The sequence below is a fragment of the Cebus imitator genome, unplaced genomic scaffold, assembly GCF_001604975.1.
Source record: "Cebus imitator isolate Cc_AM_T3 unplaced genomic scaffold, Cebus_imitator-1.0 Scaffold72, whole genome shotgun sequence".
Classification (NCBI taxonomy): Eukaryota; Metazoa; Chordata; class Mammalia; order Primates; family Cebidae; genus Cebus; species Cebus imitator.
In genome coordinates, this window is record NW_016107387.1 from 5,790,861 (window position 1) to 5,810,997 (window position 20,137).

Genomic DNA, 20,137 nt, shown 5'->3' on the forward strand with positions numbered 1-20,137 from the left:
AATGCGTTTGTTACCTTGTGTCTTGCTACCAAATATCTGGCACCTTCTCTCACTCACTAGCATTAACCTGAGGGGTGAGGAGATGCCCCAGATCGAAGCAACTTCTAATCCCAGAATGACAACATCTGTCATGAAGGGCAGCACAGCTGCAGGACCAGCTCCCGGGTCCGCCCCAGTTACTCCGGCACTTCATGACCTTCCACCCTCAACATCCTCTCCTGGTCCTTCCTTCCAGATTTTCACATGGGGCCCAAGCCATTCTCAAACTGCTCCTGGAAACACAGCCAAGCCCAGAAGCCAGTGCCAAGAAACAGCATGAGGACGCCTGCTCCGCGCAGGAGACCCCTCCAGAGACCACCTCACCTCTATCCCACTCCCGGCTGCTGCCCACTGCGCATCCCATGCAGAGCAGCAGTGACGCTGGAACCTGGCTTCATGGGCCCCAGCGCTCCTCTCATGGGATGGCAGAGACTGAAGAAAGCAACGGCAATCCTTTTTTTCTGTGAAATTTATTGTTTCCACATTAAAAGACTGTTTTTGAGGGGAAGTATTTTTTGTAACCACATGATGATCCTATACAGCTGCCCGGAGTAGGACACCATCAGAGTCATTAACATGCCATGTGAGTTCTGAATAAATAAAAGCTACAAAGCCCAAGTTATATACAAATATCTTAGGCAATAATGTTTACAAACCTATGTACAATAAAACAAATGTAAACAGTAAATGCAGCATGAGAGTAATCAAAGGATGCACAGGGACAACCACCACTATCAGTCCACCCCCAGAGCCGGCGCCAGCCTGCCCTGGAGCCACTCACCCTTCCTAACACAACAGGACGGGCCTTGGAAGAGAAAACAAAAAACGCTCTGAAGATGAAGACGTCGTCGAACTGAAGAACCGGAAGGCTGGCGAGAGGCTGCCCCGCTCCCTTACCCCGAGTCTGAGGCTCAGGGAGGAGGAGACAGCACAGAGGCTCGGCCTGTGTGTGCCCCGCCCCAGAGGCCCTGCCACGTGGGGCTCAGACAGGCGTTGTGCTGCTCTGGGAGGTAAGTCCATGGAATGGTAGCTGTTGAAGTAAAATCAGAAGGTGCAGAAAACGTTCCCTAATTCAGTAGCCTTCCTGACTCTTTGCCAGAAACAGGCCCAAACTGTGAGGGGCAGAGTGGGGGACACATGATCATGAGCACTGGAGATGCCTGGGTGGGAGCTTCGGAGGGCACACACTGACCTGATTTGGGGAGAACTTCTAGAAGATTTGCAATGTCCTAAACACAACTAAATCCTATCAGTACAGCAGAGTGGGGACTATGAGGCAGGTGTGATGAATGGGTACTTCTGCATCCAGTGACCAAGTAATACACGTATGTACCACCTTGTGACCCACAAAAGTGCAATCATGTGAAACCAACGGCACTACGGCGAGAAGAGGAAATAGCCAGTATTGATATCGCGCAGAGTCCCGGGGCTGGGCAGGCCCAGCAGCCGCCACTGCATGCAGCCGCCCTCTGCCAGCTGTGCGGAGGCAGACGGAGGGGCACGGGGCCGGGCCCAGGCACCGAGGGGTGAGGCATGGGTGTCCTGGGTTGCTGGAGGAGGGCAGGAGCCCCCACCTGGAGGCTGGGCACTCACACACTGAGAGGCAGCATACCCGGTGCTGACGAGGGACGCGAGGAGCCCAGACCAGGAGGAGGAGGAGCTGGGTCAAAGCCGTTTACTGCCCTGTGGGAGCAACCAGATCACAGAAAGGGAAGAAAGGGGAAAAGAAAAACCGTCATTTACAATCACTCACACACAATAGGAAATTCATTTGCTTTCTAAAACTCCTCCTCGCCCACAGTAGGGTTCTGATGGCCCAGGGGGACTGGCTGCCTGGAGAGAGCTGAGCCTCGGGAATGCAGGGGAACCAGGACCACATGGCCCTTCTTGGCAACTTCCGCACACCGGCCACTGAAGCCACAGTCCTGATTCTTTCCCCAGAGAGCAGCTCCAAATGCCTGGCAAGGGGGAGCTAGTTAAATAATGGTACAACTAAACAATAAGATATCACACAGCCATTAAAAACGCATTCCACAAGTTTTTTAATAGCATGGGAAAATATTCAGAATGTAACACTAAGTGGAAAAAGGAGGTTACCAAACTGTGTATATTCAATAATACAAAAGAAAAAAAAGCAAACAGTAAATATTCTAGATTCTAGACTATAGTCCCTTAGACATTACTATCTATGTAGCTAAATCTACAATGCAGGAAGGGACATGTGTATACATGAATGTATATATACACACATTATATATGCACACACATATATGCACACACATATATGTACATAGAATCATATATATCATAGAAAAAAATCTAAGAATCATTATTTTTCTTCCCTCTGGGTTGTGAATTTTGTTTACTTTATCCTTTTTTAATCATTTTCCAAATCTCCTACAATGTATTAACACAGGAGTATCTTAATAAGGTGGAGAAAAATAACTTCTAAAAATTATTTAGCAGGCAACGCCAGATGAGTAGGCTTTTCAATGCAGACTCGTGTGCAGGCAGCCCAGCCCAGCCCAACCCACTAGCCTGCAGCCAGGACCCAGCATCCGGAGCCCAGCGATGCAGGGAGCTCCCCAGCGCCCCCCTTTGCCCCCGTGCAGTGCAGCCACAGAAAGCAGCAAGAGAGGGAGGGAGTGTGCAGCCTGGAACCTCCCTCAGGAGCCACTTCAGCCTTTCCACCTTGAAAAGCTTCCTAGGAAAACTTGTCCCACTAGCAATTAGGGAGACACAGCCAACTACAACGAGGGGCCACACTGCACCCCATCTGCCCACTACTGCTCCCACCTACTCATCAAAGGGGTCCAGGGAGCTGAATACAGACTCATGGAGAGAGGCCCTCTTTAACAACAACAAAAAAAAGTACCGACACACACTCCCTGCAGAGACAGCTGTTTCATACATGGACAAGGTGAGGATAACCTCACAGAGAAACAGGCTTGCAGAGACTTATCAGTCCCTGCCTACTTGGAAGAAACAAAGTTGATATCTAAAGAAACTCAGAGTACACAACTGGAGTTTCAATTCCAACCACGCATACAGAGACTGAGAGCCATAGCACAGGCTCTGCCAAATGTCATTTCTCCCTGGTGTACACCGTCCTCCTTCCAGGACAAACAGCCAGATCTCCCCTTTCCTCGTTGGGTTGGGAGAGGTCTGATTTTTGACCAACACATTTGACAGTTTAAACCATGCTTTCCCATTCTCCCAAGGTCACATGCCTGTGCCTCTTCTGGGGTCAAGACCACATCCTGTTTGCCACAGTAGCCCTTCATATAATAGGTTCCATCTGTCTGGCTAGTCCCAGAGTCCCTGACACCTGCTTCTCCTAGAAACTTCAGGGATAACCAGGCAGGCCCCACAAATGACCGCAGCTTTCAGCATGTGAACCTCAGAGTCCCAGCCTCACAGACCACAGTGGCAGCCCCCAAACTTGGACTGCAGACAGCCCCCCGAACCCAGTAGAAAGGGAGCACAGTGGATGCCGGGATGAATTTGGCACCTGGGCCAGAGAGGTGTGCAAAAGCAGCAACTAGGAGATGGCTCCTCGAGGAGGCTGGGGGCTGAGATTCTGGAATTTTCAAGTGACGTGGACCTTTAAGGAACATGAGGTTCATCCCACTATTACACTGCCAAGGAAACCAAAGCAAGAGAAGGTCCAGCCATTAACCTCAGCTTGCCTAGTGAGCAGTCGATGGGGAAGTCAGGCCCAGCTGCCTCCAGATGCCCAGGCCAGCACCCTTTCCTAGTCTCCCGGTCATAGGCACCCAGCAGCCCTCAGCAAGCAACCACTTCAGCACTCCCAAGGCAGCTCGGCTCTGATGGGAAAAGCAAGTGTTACAGCCCAGGCTATAAAGAGAGAACTGGTAGATTTCTGTGTGGACAGAAATGAGTGCTTCATGTGAAGGTGGGTGGAACAGAGAGAACGACAATCCACCAGGGTCTCACCTAGCACCTCTCTTGTGAGTCAAGAAGTGGAAAGTTAAAGAACAGAGAAGAAAGCTGGCCTTATAGGTGGGATGATAGGTCTGGTGAGATCCCTTCGGGACCTGCAAAGTTGTGCCCAAGAAAAAGATTACCAAGAGAAGAGACTCGATATTCAACATACTCAGTTTCAGGGAGCAGCAGAGAGCCCCAGGGCAATGTCCCAGTGGACAACGCAGGACTAAAGGAAGAGAGAAGGGGCAGACTTGAAGATACAGATCTGGGAATCATACATGGAAAAAAAGGTTCCAGAACTATAAAATTTCATGATCTTACCACCAAAGACTAGGTAAGGAGACTGAAATCCAGAGACTCCAGCTAAGAAAAGGTGGTAAGGTCAGCTGTAAAATGGCAATGGAAGAAGTGTAAAGGGGGAAGAACCAAGGCACATTTAGAAGCTGCTCAGAAGGACAATAAATCTAAAGCAACCGACAAAAAGGATGGAGACATGAAATCTGTCAAAGTAGCAAGGATGAGAGCATTGGAGAGGGCAGGAGGGTGGGCTACAGCGATCCTGAAGAGCCCACGGGCAGGCACTGCCACATCTCGACTCTCCCTATTTCAGTGGATGTGTGTGTGCACAGAACAGCTCCAACCTGCTCCAGTCCTCAGCCCAGGCTCTGCAAACTGCAAAGCAGTTCTGAAATGTAAGGGAGATCTTACACACATCCCCATCTACCATTCCATTTTAACTGGGGACTACATGCATGAGCGCAGAGGTAAAGGAGTGCCCATACAGCAAGGCTCCGTCCTCGCTGGTGCCTGATTTGTGAAAACAGAAGCAACTGGGTCACAGGAAGAACCCCAGTCCCATGAAGACAGTCAAATGTGATCCCAGGGCCTGACAGTGACCCTATACACCAACACCAGACTCTGACTTCAACACTGCAGCTCCCTAGCCCACCTCAGGGGTGCCACCTGGTATGCTGCTCCCAGCAACCCCAGGACCACTGCAACTAATTTGTTCTTGCTTCCCACAGCTGAACTAATAATAACGGCATACAGTCAAGTCAAACAGCGCCTTGAAAGCTCACTGATGGGCTGTAAGTGGGTTAAAGCTGAGTCAGCCCCATGCAGTTAGTAAAACCAGATTGTTAATGTGTCTTCCACCACGCACCAGGATTGAGAAAGAACGAAAAGAGCACAGCAAACAAATTCAGTTACCCATGAACAACGTGGGAAATATGACTTTTTCTTGCCTAATAAAAGAAAGGAAAACATATTAAACAGTAATACAAATACTATTTCCACACCATGCCCTAAAATTAGTCCACGCCCACCTACACACAGCCCAAAAGAACTCAGACTGGCTTACAAAAATAGAGCACGTTACATAAGAAGTAACTACATAAAAGTTATGGGAAAAAAAGAATGTTTTTGAGGGAATCCAAGTGACTATGCTACACATGAAATGTGTGTCCTTTTAGATGCTGAGACAAAGGGTTACCACCGCTGAAGGAAACAGCTCAGCACTGGGGAAGCAGGCACGGCAGCCCACGTTTCAGGAACTGGCAGAAGTGATCACAGACCAGGCAAAATTCCAATTCCAAAAATCCTTCAAATGACCAGAATTTACAAAAAAATTTTGAATCCCATAAAGCAATATAGCCCAGCTAAGGTATATCGTTTTATGGGAGAAAGCTTCACTGCATCTAAAGTTGTGAGGGGGTGGGAAGGTGAACACATGTGCACCACACACATGCACACGCACACAAACCTACTCTGATTACGTCTGTTCCCCAGGCAATCCTGCCACAGGCTTCTGGCGGCACCACCAGTAAGCTCTCACCACAGTGCTACAGACTCCCCAGGAGTGAGAGGGAGGGCAGGCAGCTTCCGCAGTGGAGGGCTTTTTGAAATGGGGTGCTTTTCTCAAGCTGAAACTACTGTATAAGCCATGCTTCCCCACATCTATACAGGCAGGCTTTTATTTTTTTTTAACCTGCCAGAGTGTAGAATGGATCCAGGAATTGGGAGATCCTGCCCTTCCTTTTGCACCTGATACACAACATCTTGGTTTTTATCTAGTCAACAGGTTGGCAGGAAGAAAGACCAGAGGTAAAAAGCCAGGCAGCCTAGAAGCCAGAATCGAAGCAAATCAGCAATAAAGTGAAAACACAGCAAAACCCATGAAAGAGTTATCCTCAGGATACAGCCACTAGAAAGCTAACCCGCACCAGGTTATTTGAGTGCGCACACACAATCCACTTATCGTACCAGCTAAGCACTCGCACAGCGGCCAGCCCACAAAAGCATATTTCTTAACACAAAAGGCACAGTGTAAAACCAAAACCAAGTCTCTGTAACTGTTCCTACTGGGAAACACAGCACATTTCCAGGTTCAGTTCAAGAAAGCAAGACTACACTTGCATCTGGGATGCTCTCGAGGCACAGGGGTTGAGTCAGGGTGCCCAAGGCCCACTCCTGGTTTCTGCTCACACTGAGTCCCCACATCTTCTTGAGAGCAGGTTCACCTCTTGGCAATCCCTGCCCTGGTGCTCTGCATTGGGAGGCAAGTGGCAGGCAGGAGTAGTGACCCTGAACAGACAGTGTCATCCTTCCCTCATCGTGACTGTCCTGAGGGCTGCCACACACACAGGCACCTGTCCAACCAGTCCATTTATGGTTCATGCCTGCTCTCATGACATAAGGCACCTGAGGTCCATCAAGAAATATGATTCCAAGGAAAGATTAATAACTACTCTCAGAGACGGTCATTATAAGTTGCAGGAAAAAATAATTAGGCACTGTTTCCAACATTTATGAAGACTTCCCCAAACGTTCTCCATATCGTTTGGGGAAAATGGCTACACTCATGTGAAACCATCCAGCCATTCCATTTACCATTCCAGCATAAAAACAAGGGCTACCTCAAGTCTGCCTGAAACTCCTAAGCCTGAGGAAAATCAATTTTACATTTACTCCACCTGAGGAACCCCAATGGTTAGAATAAAGTTCTAATTACAGATCAGCGTGGTAGCAATCCCAGGACTTTGGGAGGCTGAGGCAGGAGGACCACTTGAGCCCAGAAGTTTGAGAACAGCCTAAGCAACATAGTGAAACCCCTCTCTTAAAAAGACAAAAAATAAAAAATTTAAAAAAAAATTTTTTTTAATGTAAGTTCTAATTTTATTCTTTTTAATAGTGATGATTTACAATGTGCTTTTAATACAAAGTCCTTAATGAAATGTATATAATTAGGGTAAAATTCTCTTAAGGGACAGATATCAACCAAAACACTCCACTACAAGGATAAGACCCTTTTCAGAGTGCCCTGTGTGTCAAATCCGGTCCTTTATAAATGTGCTATCATTATTGGGGATGGCAGAAAATATCAACTGCCTTAAGAAACTGTGAACATTTCTAGAGTTGTACCTGCTCTGCTTCCACAGAAAAGCAAGAATTACCTTTATGACTCAAAGCAGAGATAGTGGCAAGGGATCATGGGTGCCTGTTAGCTGTTTCAATAACAACCTTTGGCAACATGGTCAGCATCCCCAGGCCACAGGTCCTAACTAGTGACCTACATTAAGGCAACCATGTAGTATTTAAAAATAAATAAGTAAACTGAGGTAGAAAAATACACATGACATGAAAAGATAATTTCAATGTAGGTCATGATAGGCACATTGCAAAGCAATCTTTAAAGCATAATCCCATAACTGTGTTAAAACAACTTATGCATAAAAGATGCATAAAAATATGATTTGACATGCCTTGGCATAACTAAGGAATGCAGAAACAGTGTAAAAGCAGGAAACATTGACTTTTTAGTTCATGTACTTCTATAGCAACCCAAATTTTTTGCATGAAGGATTATCACTGCTTCAATCTTAGGATAATTTTACTTCAATCTTCCAAAAAGCCTTAACTTTATACAAAAGTTGTATGTTCTAAACTGTATTTGATCCAGTGCCTAAATACTTCAAGGCCTTATATTTCTCTAAAATTCTCACAGAGGAGGTCTGTTGTAGAGTTTGCATATATTTAACTGTGATGCTCTCTTGTACCCCTAAAGAATATTTGCAAGCTGGCCAGCCTGTAAGCGCCTGGAGAACAGGGACCTTATCACGGTCACTTGACTCACCAGAGCCTCACACTGCTGCCTTTCAAGAGTCTGCTTCCCAGGACAGAAGCCTCAGATTCAGGGTTCCTGGGGCAACAGACTCCACGGGGACTAGAGGACATCAACAGACTTCATGTCCCCTAAGATTAGAATGATAACAGGCTTCAAGTAGGTGGGTTTGTCAAGCTGAGTTTCGCTTTGCAAGGCTTCATTATGCTCACTTAACAATCTGTAACTTTGCTACTCAAAAAATTATCACGGAACACATTCAGGACTTACCCTTTGTCGAAGAACGATGTATGCCCTGATCGAGAGAACTTTGTGCCATTGCCATTCAGCACCCCACAGTTAACGTTCCCTGAAATATAGGATTTTCGTGATGCTTGGTCCTTTGCAAAATTCCTGCAAGCTGCTAATTTGGATTCTAAAGCCTATAAAAAAAGGAGGAATGATATGGTTGTCAAAACAGTAGCTGCACATAAAAATCTGCATTTCAAACTATTTCCATTTCAAGCCTCAAAACCTACACATCTCAGTTGATAATGACGGTTAGTTCGGCCACAATGGCCTTGCTAATAAAAAGGGGAATACTTATGTTCTCTTTCTAATGAGCTTAGAATATTTTATTTATTCGTCTTAGCATTACTGAAGGAAACACATATACTCTTCCCCTTACAACTAAGAAAAGCGTGGCACAGGAGGCCCGGCAGATTCCAGGTCTCTTGTCCCTACCCATTGTTGGTTTCTAAGGTGTAGGCTGTTGGTTGCTGTTAGGGGGCAGGGCGCATTTTGGGAGCAAGCACTACTAAAAAACCCAAAAATATCACTTGAGAATTTTTTTTAGTGCAGCCACTTCTTTCTCTAGTTCTTCATTTTTTCTACTGCATGGGAATGGATGAGAGAATTTACAACACTTTACATAAAATTAAAAGCTGTTTTATTTCTCAGAGCACTCTGTAAAATGTTTAACGGATACCCTTTGTCTGCAATTAAATAATCCACCTGCAAATGACACTGGCCCTTCAGCAGTTCCCTCTAAATTGGGCACCCTTGTTTTGTACCTGTCAGCACAACACCTGGCAAGCACCACGCTCTACCAATAAACAGATGACATGAAGAGATCAGGCATTTCTCATCTACTTCCACATGCTCAGACATCACCAACTCCCTCTTTTCCATAAACACTTTGCCCAAATCAAACCCCACCTCCTCCAAAAAGAAAACTACCATCCATGGCAAAAAAATAAATGCAATTCATGTCTATTATCCACTACACTAAAGGACTGGGAATGCACAGCTAAATTAAGTCCACAGGTAACATTTACTTCACTTTGAGAATCCATTCAAACTTCCTCCCCCCCACATTCCAATAAGAGCTATTAAGAAACAGCCACGACAGCTGGGCACAGTGGCTCATCCCTGTAATCCCAGCACTTTCGGAGACCAAGGCAGATCACTTGAGGCCAGGAGTTTGAGACCAGCCTGGCCAACATGGTAAAACCCGGTCTCTACTAAAGAAAAAATTAAAAAACTAGCCAGGTGTGGTGGCATACACCTGTAATCCCAGCAGGAGGCTGAGGCACAAGAATTGCTTGAACCCAGGAAGTACAGGTTGAGCCTTGATAGCGCCACTGCACTCCAGCCTGGGCAACAGAGCGAGACTCTATCTCAAAAAAAGAAACAGCAACAAAAACAAATTTTTTTCTTCTCTTTCTTTCCTATGACAAAAGTACAATGATCTAGCAAAATGACAACAGAAAAAAGAGAGGTAATGACCTTGTAGGACAGACTCTGAATAAGCATAATTTAACAATAATTCAGCAGCTTATTAAAACTACACATACACAGTAGAAATTGAAAGCCACTCATTTCCCATATTCAAGACGTGTTCATTCATTCATTCAAATACATGATTGAGCATCTATCACACAGCAGGCACAAGTTATGTCTGAGACATCAGTGAGGCATCCAAGCACAAGGAAGCAGGTCTTTCCAGGGGAAAAGAGTGGTCTAGAGATTAGGATGTGAAAGACATTCACACCCAGCAGTGGATGAAACCATGGTTGTGATTAAGATCAGAAAATCAAGGACAGAACTCTGAGTAAAACCAATACTGAAAGGGTAAGCAGATGAAGAACCAACAAGATGACAAGAGGAATGCAAAGAAAGTTGGGAGCAGCCATGAAACAGCATCAGAGATGCAGAGAAAAGAGGGCATTAAAAAAAAAAAAAAAGGTCAGTGTTGAATGTTTCAAGTAAAATTAGGACAGAACAGCATCCGTTAGATTGGACAGCACTGAGATCACCAGTGAGCAGTTTTGGTGGCATGAGCAGGGGACAGAGCCCAGGCTAACATCTCTGGGGAGTGCGCATGCAGTCAAAACGCTAACAATAAACGGAGACATGCTTTCAAGAAGCTTTGAAGTATGTGGTATGTACCATGTAAGTACTATATATATTTATATGGATAACACGTAATACAGAAATATTCAAGTATACATGTATAATACATACATGTAATACATAAATGTTATACATAAGTATTAACACATATACAGCAAAAGGCAAGATACAGGAGAAATAAAGATTTGAGGGTTGGAAAAAATGAGATCCAAAGCACAGATGGACAAAATTAGCCACGGGCAGGAATTTGTACTTTCACCACTGGGACAAAAAGGAGGTATGGCTACAAATAGAGGTAATAATAGGAGGGTAATAACAGAAGATGAGAATAGAAATCAAAGGACCTTAAAGCAAATGGCCTTGATTTTCTGTGTGAAGTGGGACTTCCAGTTCAGCAGACAAAGCCATGTAAAGAGGCATAAATGAAATAGTCACAGAAGCAAACGAGGGCTGGTGGACAGCAGCAGACCAAAAGTGTTGGTGACTTTTGGAGGTCATCATTTTGATGACTCTTAGAAAACAGATGGTCGGCTGAATGCGTAAACCATTCAAGGATGCCAAATTAAACTTTCATGCACCACTTCTGAATAAATTAAAATACTAAAGCAAAACAAACAAGGAACAAAGACAGACAACATGGGGTTGAGGAACAGGCAGAACTGACCCGAGAGTAACGTGAGGAGAAATTCAAGAGCGACAACAATGCAGCGGCCCTAGAAGTGCATCAGGGCATCCTGCAGAAAGTATGAATAAGAAGCTGGAAGACATAAGAGCAAAGAAAAGTGCAGGTTTCTTCTACTCAAAAGAAAGAAGGGGAAAATAGAAATGCTAGGAAAAGAAAACAGCATACAGGTCAGCTTGATATGAATATTAAAAAACTCAACATGATTTTGAGTAAATTACAGTTAAACAAAATTCTCAAAACACATTTGTTGAGTGGCACGAATATAAAGACCAGAAGTGAAATTGTTCTGGAACACAAGGCTCACACCAAGGAGAAGGCGCTGAAGTTGAAGTGGCCAAGACTAAGAGCAGAGAGTGATGCCATGAGCCAAATGTTAAAGTCCCACCAAACACAAGACAAGGGAATGACCAGGAAGATGAGAGACAGCAGCAAACACCAGGATGAGGGTGGTAGAACACACAGCAGGCCTCTGACAAAGTATTCTAGACAAGGACAGAGGCATTGTGCTGTTGAAACAGGAATGAGGAACTGGAAGAATGCCCCGGGGGGAGCCTCCGAGCTCAGGATACAGGCTTTTTTGTGGGGGCATCATGGAAGTGCCATCTGGACTAGCCTCTGGCTAGTCACTGGATGCTTTTACTTCTCAGCTTCATTACAGCCTTTACCACAGAAAAGTATCCTTTCTTTCTTCCTTCACTTCAAATCAAGAAATAATTCGGCCAGGCACAGTGGCTCACATCTGTAATCCCAGCACTTTGGGAGGCCAAGGCCGGTGGATCACCTGAGGTCGGGAGCTCAAGACCAGCCTGACCAAGATGGAGACATCCCATCTCTACTAAAAATACAAATTAATTAGCCAGGCATGGTAGCACATGCCTGTAATCCCAGCTAGTTCAGAGGCAGGAGAATCGCTTAAACCTGAGAGGTAGAGGTTGCGGTGAGCCAAGATCTCACCACTGCACTCCAGACTGGGCAAAAAGAGTGAAACTCCACCTCAAAAAAAAAAAAAAAAAAAAAAGAAATAATTCAATACCTTGTCAGTGGAAACACCTAGTGATCAATAATTGAAACTTACCCCCACTTTGCGTAAGAGATCCCCCACGATGTTCAGTGCTGATATCCTAGCAGAAGGAGTTAGTGGACTGGTACCAAAACCATTTGGTATAGCTAGAGAAAAATAAAAGATGAGTGATTACACTTGCATTTCCTTTAGATTTGGGTTTGGCTGTTGAGATTACAAAGTAGTATAACACTCAACACAATATCAATAAACTACTTCCAACTATGGATAAAGTCTAGATACCATAAGCAGGTTTAACCACTCTCCAACTGCTGAACATTTACATTATGTCAAATTTTTCACAATTACAAATAATACTACAAGGACATATACTTTTACACATCTAGACAGGTATTTCTGGAAAAGAGATTCCTAAAAATAGAACTGCTAGTTCAGAGCATATGTCCATTTTTTTCACCTTAATGCTCTCTGAAAAGCCTGTACCAATATCAGCAATCTATGTGGTGGTGCCCTCAATAATATCAGATATTATCTTTTTTTTTTTTGACAATTTGATAGTCATGTTTAGTTTCTATTTCCATAGTAACTAGTCACTTGAATCTCTTCCGAAAATCAGCTGCTTAGTCTTTGTACGTTTTTTTCTGCTGGTTTGCTGGGAGGCCAAGGTAGGAGAATCGCTTGAACCCAGGAGGCAGAAGTTGCAAGTGAGCCAAGATTGTACCACTGAACTCTAGCCTAGGCAACAAGAGCAAAAATCCATCTCAAAAAAAAAAAAAAGAAAAGAAACAAACAAACATTGTAAATAGTAAGATACAATTAGAGACAGACTACTTCAGAAAGATCAGCTCTAAGATCTCACAGATTTCTCTGATCACCTGCTGCTCCTTGCAATTCTGTGCTTTCTTGCAATGAAATTGCAGTGATCTAGTACACAGCAGCTTTTAGGTTAGCCAGTGAAAATTTACGCTATTGGTTCCAGCCTAAAAACATATCTATTATGCAAATATTACTGCCATAGGGTTGCTATATCTCATGCTGTGCCAGAGCAGGCTCCATGTCCGGTTGACTCCCCAAGTCCATGAATGAAAGCTCTAACAGGCTATTAAAAAATACATGCACCACCTGTGGTTGTCACTGCAACTGAGGCTTTTAACTATTTTGATTAGTCCTCAACTAAAGGATTTTCAGATCTGCATAATTCTAATTAGTAACATAATAGCAAAACTTTGTTAGCCCTCAGATGTAATTGTGAAATCTTCAAATACACAAGCAGCTATTCTGAAAAACTGATAATGAGGGCTTCTGATGACTGCTATAATCCATTGCCTGCCCTTTGTCCTCAACAGTAAAGATGACATACTAGTGCAATTAGTAACACCTTACGACCATATAGCACCTTCACATACCTTATCTGATGTCACCTTGTAACAAGACAAAGGCAAGTTGAATTATCTACTCAAGAGCTACTACGCACTTGAAATGCGGTTAATATGAACAAGAAACTGAATTTTATATTTCATTTAGATTAATATAAACCTAGGCCAAGGCGGGTGGATCACGAGGTCAAGAAATTGAGACCATCCTGGCCAACATGGTGAAAGCCCATTACAAAAATTAGCTGGGCATGGTGGCGCGCGCCTGTAGTCCCAGCTACTCAGGAGGCTGAGGCAGGAGAATTGCTTGAACCTGGGAGGCGGAGGTTGCAGTGAGCCGAAATCATGCCACTGCGCTCCAGCCTGGCACCTAGTGACAGAGCGAGACTCTGTCTTAAAAAATAACAATAATATATATGCAGAGAGAGAGAGAGAGAGAGAGAGAGAGGGAGGCGGGCTAGTGACTACTTTATTGAGTAGCACAGACATAGCTCATTGTACTAATTGCCCACATAGCATTTTGAAAGATAGAACCCTATAATGTAAAAAGGGGTGGGATGACAGCTTCTAATATAGGGTGAAAAAAAGCATGGGGGGGACAAGAGTAGCTCAAATATTAACTGTGAGCTGCAAAATCTAAACAAATCTCAATTGAGAGCTTTGGGATTCCACTTTTAAGTTTCTATCTAGTGGCTAAGTGGTTTTTCTCCTTATTTGAATTTTTAAAAACACTCTGGCTGATGGCCACGTGAAACTGCCAATCATCAATTACTCTGAAAGATGCCTTTGAAAATGGCAGCTCCTGAAGCATGTAACAAAATGGGCATGTCCATCCAAGCAGGTACGTGAGTCTGAAAGATAATTTAATGATTCTCTGTACATTCTATGCAGAAAGGCCTCAGGTCTCCCATAAAATGCAAAGTGGCAAAAGGAAAAAATAAGACTGTGTTTAAATATGATCCCCAGATTTGTGTGCGACAAAGAGATGTGCACAGACACACAATTTAAAAAAAACTCCAAATGTTAATGGTGGGTGTCTGTAAGTGATAACATGATTTTTATTTTCTTTTTTGTCTCTGTTTTTAAAATATTCTACCTAAACATACTGCTATTATCAAAAAATCCATTGCTATAATCAAAAAATAAACTTTCCTTAAAAACCTTTAACTTTTAAAAATTTCATCTTAAATGTAGCCATCACTTCACTGTTTCCTATGTACAAGTGGCCCAGGAAGACAATTCCTTCTTCTGTTTCACATAGCACTAGACTTCACCAACTTTTAAACTAAAATTACTCTTTAAACCTTAGCAAACCACTTCAGCAACAAACCCCCTTTAGCTGATAATCTAACACAACGCCTCAAAAACAAAAGACATTACAAACCTTTTGGTGAAGGAAAAGTGTTCTCCGTTCCTTTGCCAACAGGGGTAGCTGGCAAAGAGAGTGACGCTTGGACAGCAGAGTCCATCTTTTCACAGTCTAGAGTTGGAGAGCTAGGAGCCGACTTTCTAGTTACTTCCTGTTGTCTTTTTCGAACTGCTAGTTCTTGCCTTAAATCTGTAAAATATTGCAAACAAGGGAAGGAATACTCACTAGAGGGAGAAAATTTATCAAGAAAAGTGACATCTAAAATGTTATAAAGACTTTCTTTCTAAATTACTATTTCTCAAAAAATAATTTTCTAGTTATTAATAATTTTTATATCTAGGGTAATAAAAATAGCAAAACTATCTAAATGATCTTTCAGAATTTAAAAATGTTATAACCTGAGAGAAGTTACTTACGCTCATATGCAAAAAGAAATAGTGCAGAGTACAGAGTACAATTCACACAAAATAAATATTCTTCACCAACTCATTTGCTTTTATTTTCAAATGTGTAGTTTTGGGATTATTGCAAAACTGACTGTGGATTTTTGTAATTTTAAATGGGTTGGTATTAACTATCACCACTACGAAATATTTGGTTTTAGAAAAGAAGTACTCAGAACAGTTTAAGGTTTTTTCATGCTTTCAAATATCAAGGATTTTTTTTTTCTTTTTTGAGATGGAGTCTTGCTTTGTCGCCCAGGCTGGAGTGCGGCGGCGCAATCTCAGCTCACTGCAACCTCTGCCTCCGGGTGCAAGCAATTCTCCTGGCTCAGCCTCCCCAGTAGCTGGGATTACAGACACCTGCCAGTATGCCCAGCTAAATTTTTTGTATTTTTAGTAGAGACAGGGTTTCACCATGTTGGTCAGGCTGGTCTCAAACTCCTGACCTCAAATGATCTGCCCGCCTCAGCCTCCCAAGGCGCTGGGATTACAGACGTGAGCCACCACACCCAGCCAATATCAAGTTTTTAACCAAGAATTAATGTTTTCTTTTCCAATTATGCAATTAACCTACAGAATATTTGTTTATGTTAACAAAGAAACAAAGTCATCCCCCTTTTGGGTATGTATCCAAAAGAATTCAAAACAGGATCTCAAAGAGGTACATTTGCACACCCATGTTCACAGTGACATCATTCACAATAGTCAAGAGATGGGAGCAACTCAGAGCAACTCGACGTCCACCCACAGATGAACAGATAAAGAAAATGAATATATACAACGGACTATCATTCAGCCTTTAAAAAGAAGGAAATCTTGTCACATGCTACACATGGATAAATGTTGAGGACACTATGTTAAGTGTAATAGGCCAGTCACAAATACTCTATAATTCCCCTTATATGAGGTATCTAAAGTAGTTAAACTCATAGAAAGTAGAACTGCGGTTGCAAGGGGCTAAAAGGAAGGGAAAATGAGCAGTGACTATTCAATAGGCATAGTTTCCGTTTTGCAAGATGAAAAAGTTCTAAAAATCTGTTTACACAACAATTTCACTATACTTAATTAACACTGCTGGACCGTACACTTAAAAATTGTTAAGAAGCCAGGCACAGTGGCTCACACCTGTAACCCCAACATTTTGGGAGACAGAAACAGAAGGATCACTTAAGGCCAAGAGTTCAAGACCAGACTGGCTGACATAGTGAGACCGTGTTGCCACAAAAAAATTTGTTTTAATTAGCCAGATGTAGTAGCACATTACTGTAATCCTAGCTACACAGGAGGCTGAGGTGGGAGGATCACTTAAGCTTAGGAGTTTGAGGCTGCAGTGAGCTATCATCACGCCACTGTAACCCAGCCTGGGCAACAGAGCAAATCCTGTCTCAAAAAAAAAAAACTAGGGTAGCTAAGATGGTCAATGTTATGTGTTTTTTAACCACAATTATAACCAAGTAAGGTATAAATTATGAGAAGTTCTCCAGGTAAATATACCACTTCCTCAGGGGGAAAAAAAGACATAAAGAACTCTCTCTGAAAGATTCAAGAAATATTGGACAAGAAGTTTCACAAGTAGTAATTGAACTACAAATCAGAAAACAAGATAGCAATTTTCAACTTTCAAATGGACTAATATTTAAATTATTTTGTTAATAATTATTAACAAAGCTGTAGAGTATGAAGACACTCAGTTGTTACCACTAAAAATATTTCCTTTGCCTCACCTAAAGAAATCAGCAGATACTAAATATTATGAAGATCTTAGCCACAGCACTACTTATAACAAACTCATTACTAAAACATAACTATATAATAGGTTATCTAACATTTTGAAAATCTGTTTTAAAAGGTTTTTTATTGCCATGGACCGTATTTTCTATGTTAAATTGTGGAAAAGGGGGGAAGATAAAGGGTGCATGTAAGTGTCTGTGTGTCTGTATGGTATGGTCTTTCAAAAAAATAGGCAGATATGTACAGTCATAGGAAACACTGGAAAGAAATTCAACAAACAGTTAGTGGGTTCTCTCCAGATAAAGGATTGGCAGTATTTTTTATTTTCTTCTTTGTGGTATTTTGAATTCTATAATGCATAAGGAAAAAAGGGGGAGAAAAGGAAAATTTTAAAGGAAAGTATATATGAACTATATATATAATACGTATACAGCAGTATGTATACTATTTATGTGTATGTATACTATGCGTACATACTGCTATATACGTATTATATATATAGTTTGTTTATTATTTAGGTAGGAGCAACAAGGAAAAAAACCAAAACAAACGCAACAGCATATGCACAGTGGTAGTGGCTACAGCTTTGGAAATCAGACCAGGGTTTAAACGTCAGCTGACAAGCTATATTACCTGGGACTAAACTCAAACTCTGTTTTCTCATCTCTAAAATAGAGATAAGAATATCTACATCTTAGCATTGACGATAAAGGAATTAAATAAATTAACAGATTAGCAGATAGCACAGTGCTTGAAAAAGTATACAAAAGTATAGCTTTGTCCAGGCACGGTGGCTCAAGCCTGTAACCTCAGCACTTTGGGAGGCCAAGGTGGGCAGATTATTTGAGGTCAGAAATTCGAGACCAGCCTGGCCAACATGGTGAAACCCGGTCTCTACTAAAAATACAAAAGTTAGCCGGGCATGCTGGTGGGCACCTGTAATCCTAGCTACTCGGGAGGCTGAGACAGGAGAATTGCCTGAGCCTGGGAGGTGGAGGCTGCAGTGAGCAGAGATCGTGCCACTGCACTCCAGCCGGGGCAACAGAGCAAGACTTCATCTCAAAAAAAAAAAAAAAAAAAAAAAAAAAAAAATAGTATAGCTTTGAAAAAGTTGACCCTAAGCTGCTTCTAGCATAGGGACAGTAAGGTAAGGGATGACAGTTTTTCCTCAGTATACATGGGGACTGGTTCTAGGACCCCCACCTACACCAAAATTGGCACACAGTCAAGTCCCACACTTGGCCCATAAATATGAAAAGTCAGTCCTCCGTATACAGGGTTTTGAATGCTGTGTATACTGTATTTTCACTCTGTGTTTGGTTGAAAAAAAAGTCAAAGTGGACCCACACAGTTCAAACCCACATTGTTCAAGGGTCAACTATATTCTTTAAGTTATAAATTTTACCTCTTGCTTCATCCTTTAACCTCTGTACAGAGACCAACAAAGATTCCTTTTCATCAAGTTCACTTTCTAAAAACGCATTTCGTTCAATGGCCTGATTTAGCCTCTGTTCAAAGTCTTCCAGTGAAACTATTGTTGCCCTAAAAAGAAAAATTAGAGTACATGAATTAAATAACACGTGCAAACAGACAGTACAAATGAAAGCTGTCATTTATCTCGTGACATTTCCTGACCTAGCCAGGCTGGCCCCATCCAAAGAAAATGATCTTGCCCCTTCCTGACCACTGCTGGCACATAGTGTCTCTATCATTTGGGCAATATATTCAATATATTCTCTTAAATTCCCATCTATTCCGTAATGTTCCCTACAGATAGGCTAGTTGTTACACTATTTATATCTAACACTATATTTTGAACACAATACAAAATTAAGTTCACACATTTTCAGAAAGAAAACTTTTCAACACTTATCATGTATATATATATATAAGAGTTTGTTTAAAACATTAAGTCCCAAGTCAGGGAACTTAAGGCCAACTCACACTGACTTCCTAGAACTAAATCAAAAGGAAAATCCAAACTTTCCACACCTAAGTAAGGAAAGGCCCAGAGGCTACTCTTTGCTTTCTGCAACCAATCAGACATTTGCATAGGGTGTTACTTTGTAACTTCACTTCAGCCTTTGATTGGTTGCCCTCTGCAACCAATTAACCAATTAATTAGACTGATCACGGGCCACTACTTCATTTGCATGGGGTATACACCAAGTGGCCAATGGAAAACCTCTAGAGGGTATCTGGATACCAGAAGATCCCATAACCAGGGCCCGAGCCGCTGCTTGGGCCCGCTCCCACCCTGGGGAGTGTATTTCCATTTTCAATAAATCTCTGCTTTTGTTGCTTCATTCCTTCCTTGCTTTGCTGTGTGTTTTGTCCAATTCTTTGTTCAAAATGCCAGGAACCTGAACAACTTGCAGTCAAGACCCTCCACCACTAACTGTCCCACTCCATTTACCTCCCGCCAACCCTTTTCTTCCTGGACTTCTCAGACACTCATTCAACAAACATTAACATGCACCTATTCTATGTCTCACACTATGTGCAATCTGCTATAGAAATAAAATTCCTTCACCTCAAGTCAGAATTTAAAGCCACATCTAATTTTATCAATTCCTACCAATTGCCAAAATATCCATTTCTTCTTCAACCTTCTGTCCCAACCTCCTCCAATCTTCTGCCTGAATTCTTCATTCATCACCTGGGTTACCCCTAAATGGTCTTTACACCTCCTCCCTACTTCCAATTCCTCATTATTATCTTCTCCAATCAAAATCTGATATTACTCCTTTGTTTAAAAAACAAAATTAATGAGTTCTCCATTGCGTAGAGAGTGACTTTCAAACATAGCCTACTAGGTTGTTCACAGTCTGGCCCCAACCACCTTCCAGGCTCATCTCCTTCAGCCACGCTATCACTATACACATGAATCAATGTCAAATATGGGCCAGGGGCAGTGGCTCATGCCTGTAATCCCAGCACTTTGAGGGGCCGAGGTGGGCAAATCACTTGAGGTCAGGAGTTCGAGACCAGCTTGACCAACATGGCAAAACCCG

At 42.7% G+C, this 20,137-nt stretch overlaps 1 protein-coding gene across 11 annotated transcripts in view; it reads right to left on the reverse strand.

Annotated features, from left to right (window-relative positions):
* Positions 1–490: 490 nt before the first annotated feature.
* The window catches only part of NDEL1 (nudE neurodevelopment protein 1 like 1), a 54,949-nt gene continuing 35,302 nt past the window's right edge, over positions 491–20,137 (reverse strand). For 3 of the 11 annotated variants that reach the window (XM_037739602.1, XM_037739603.1, XM_037739601.1), the window contains 6 exons: positions 18,529–18,665; positions 14,965–15,138; positions 12,262–12,353; positions 8,378–8,529; positions 5,197–5,231; positions 1,729–4,213 (listed from right to left, as the gene is read on the reverse strand). In XM_037739602.1, coding sequence (XP_037595530.1) covers positions 3,993–4,213; positions 5,197–5,231; positions 8,378–8,529; positions 12,262–12,353; positions 14,965–15,138; positions 18,529–18,665 — 811 coding nt within the window. In that variant the 3' untranslated portion in view covers positions 1,729–3,992. The other 8 variants (XM_037739595.1, XM_037739596.1, XM_037739594.1 and 5 more) reach the window with 4 other exon arrangements.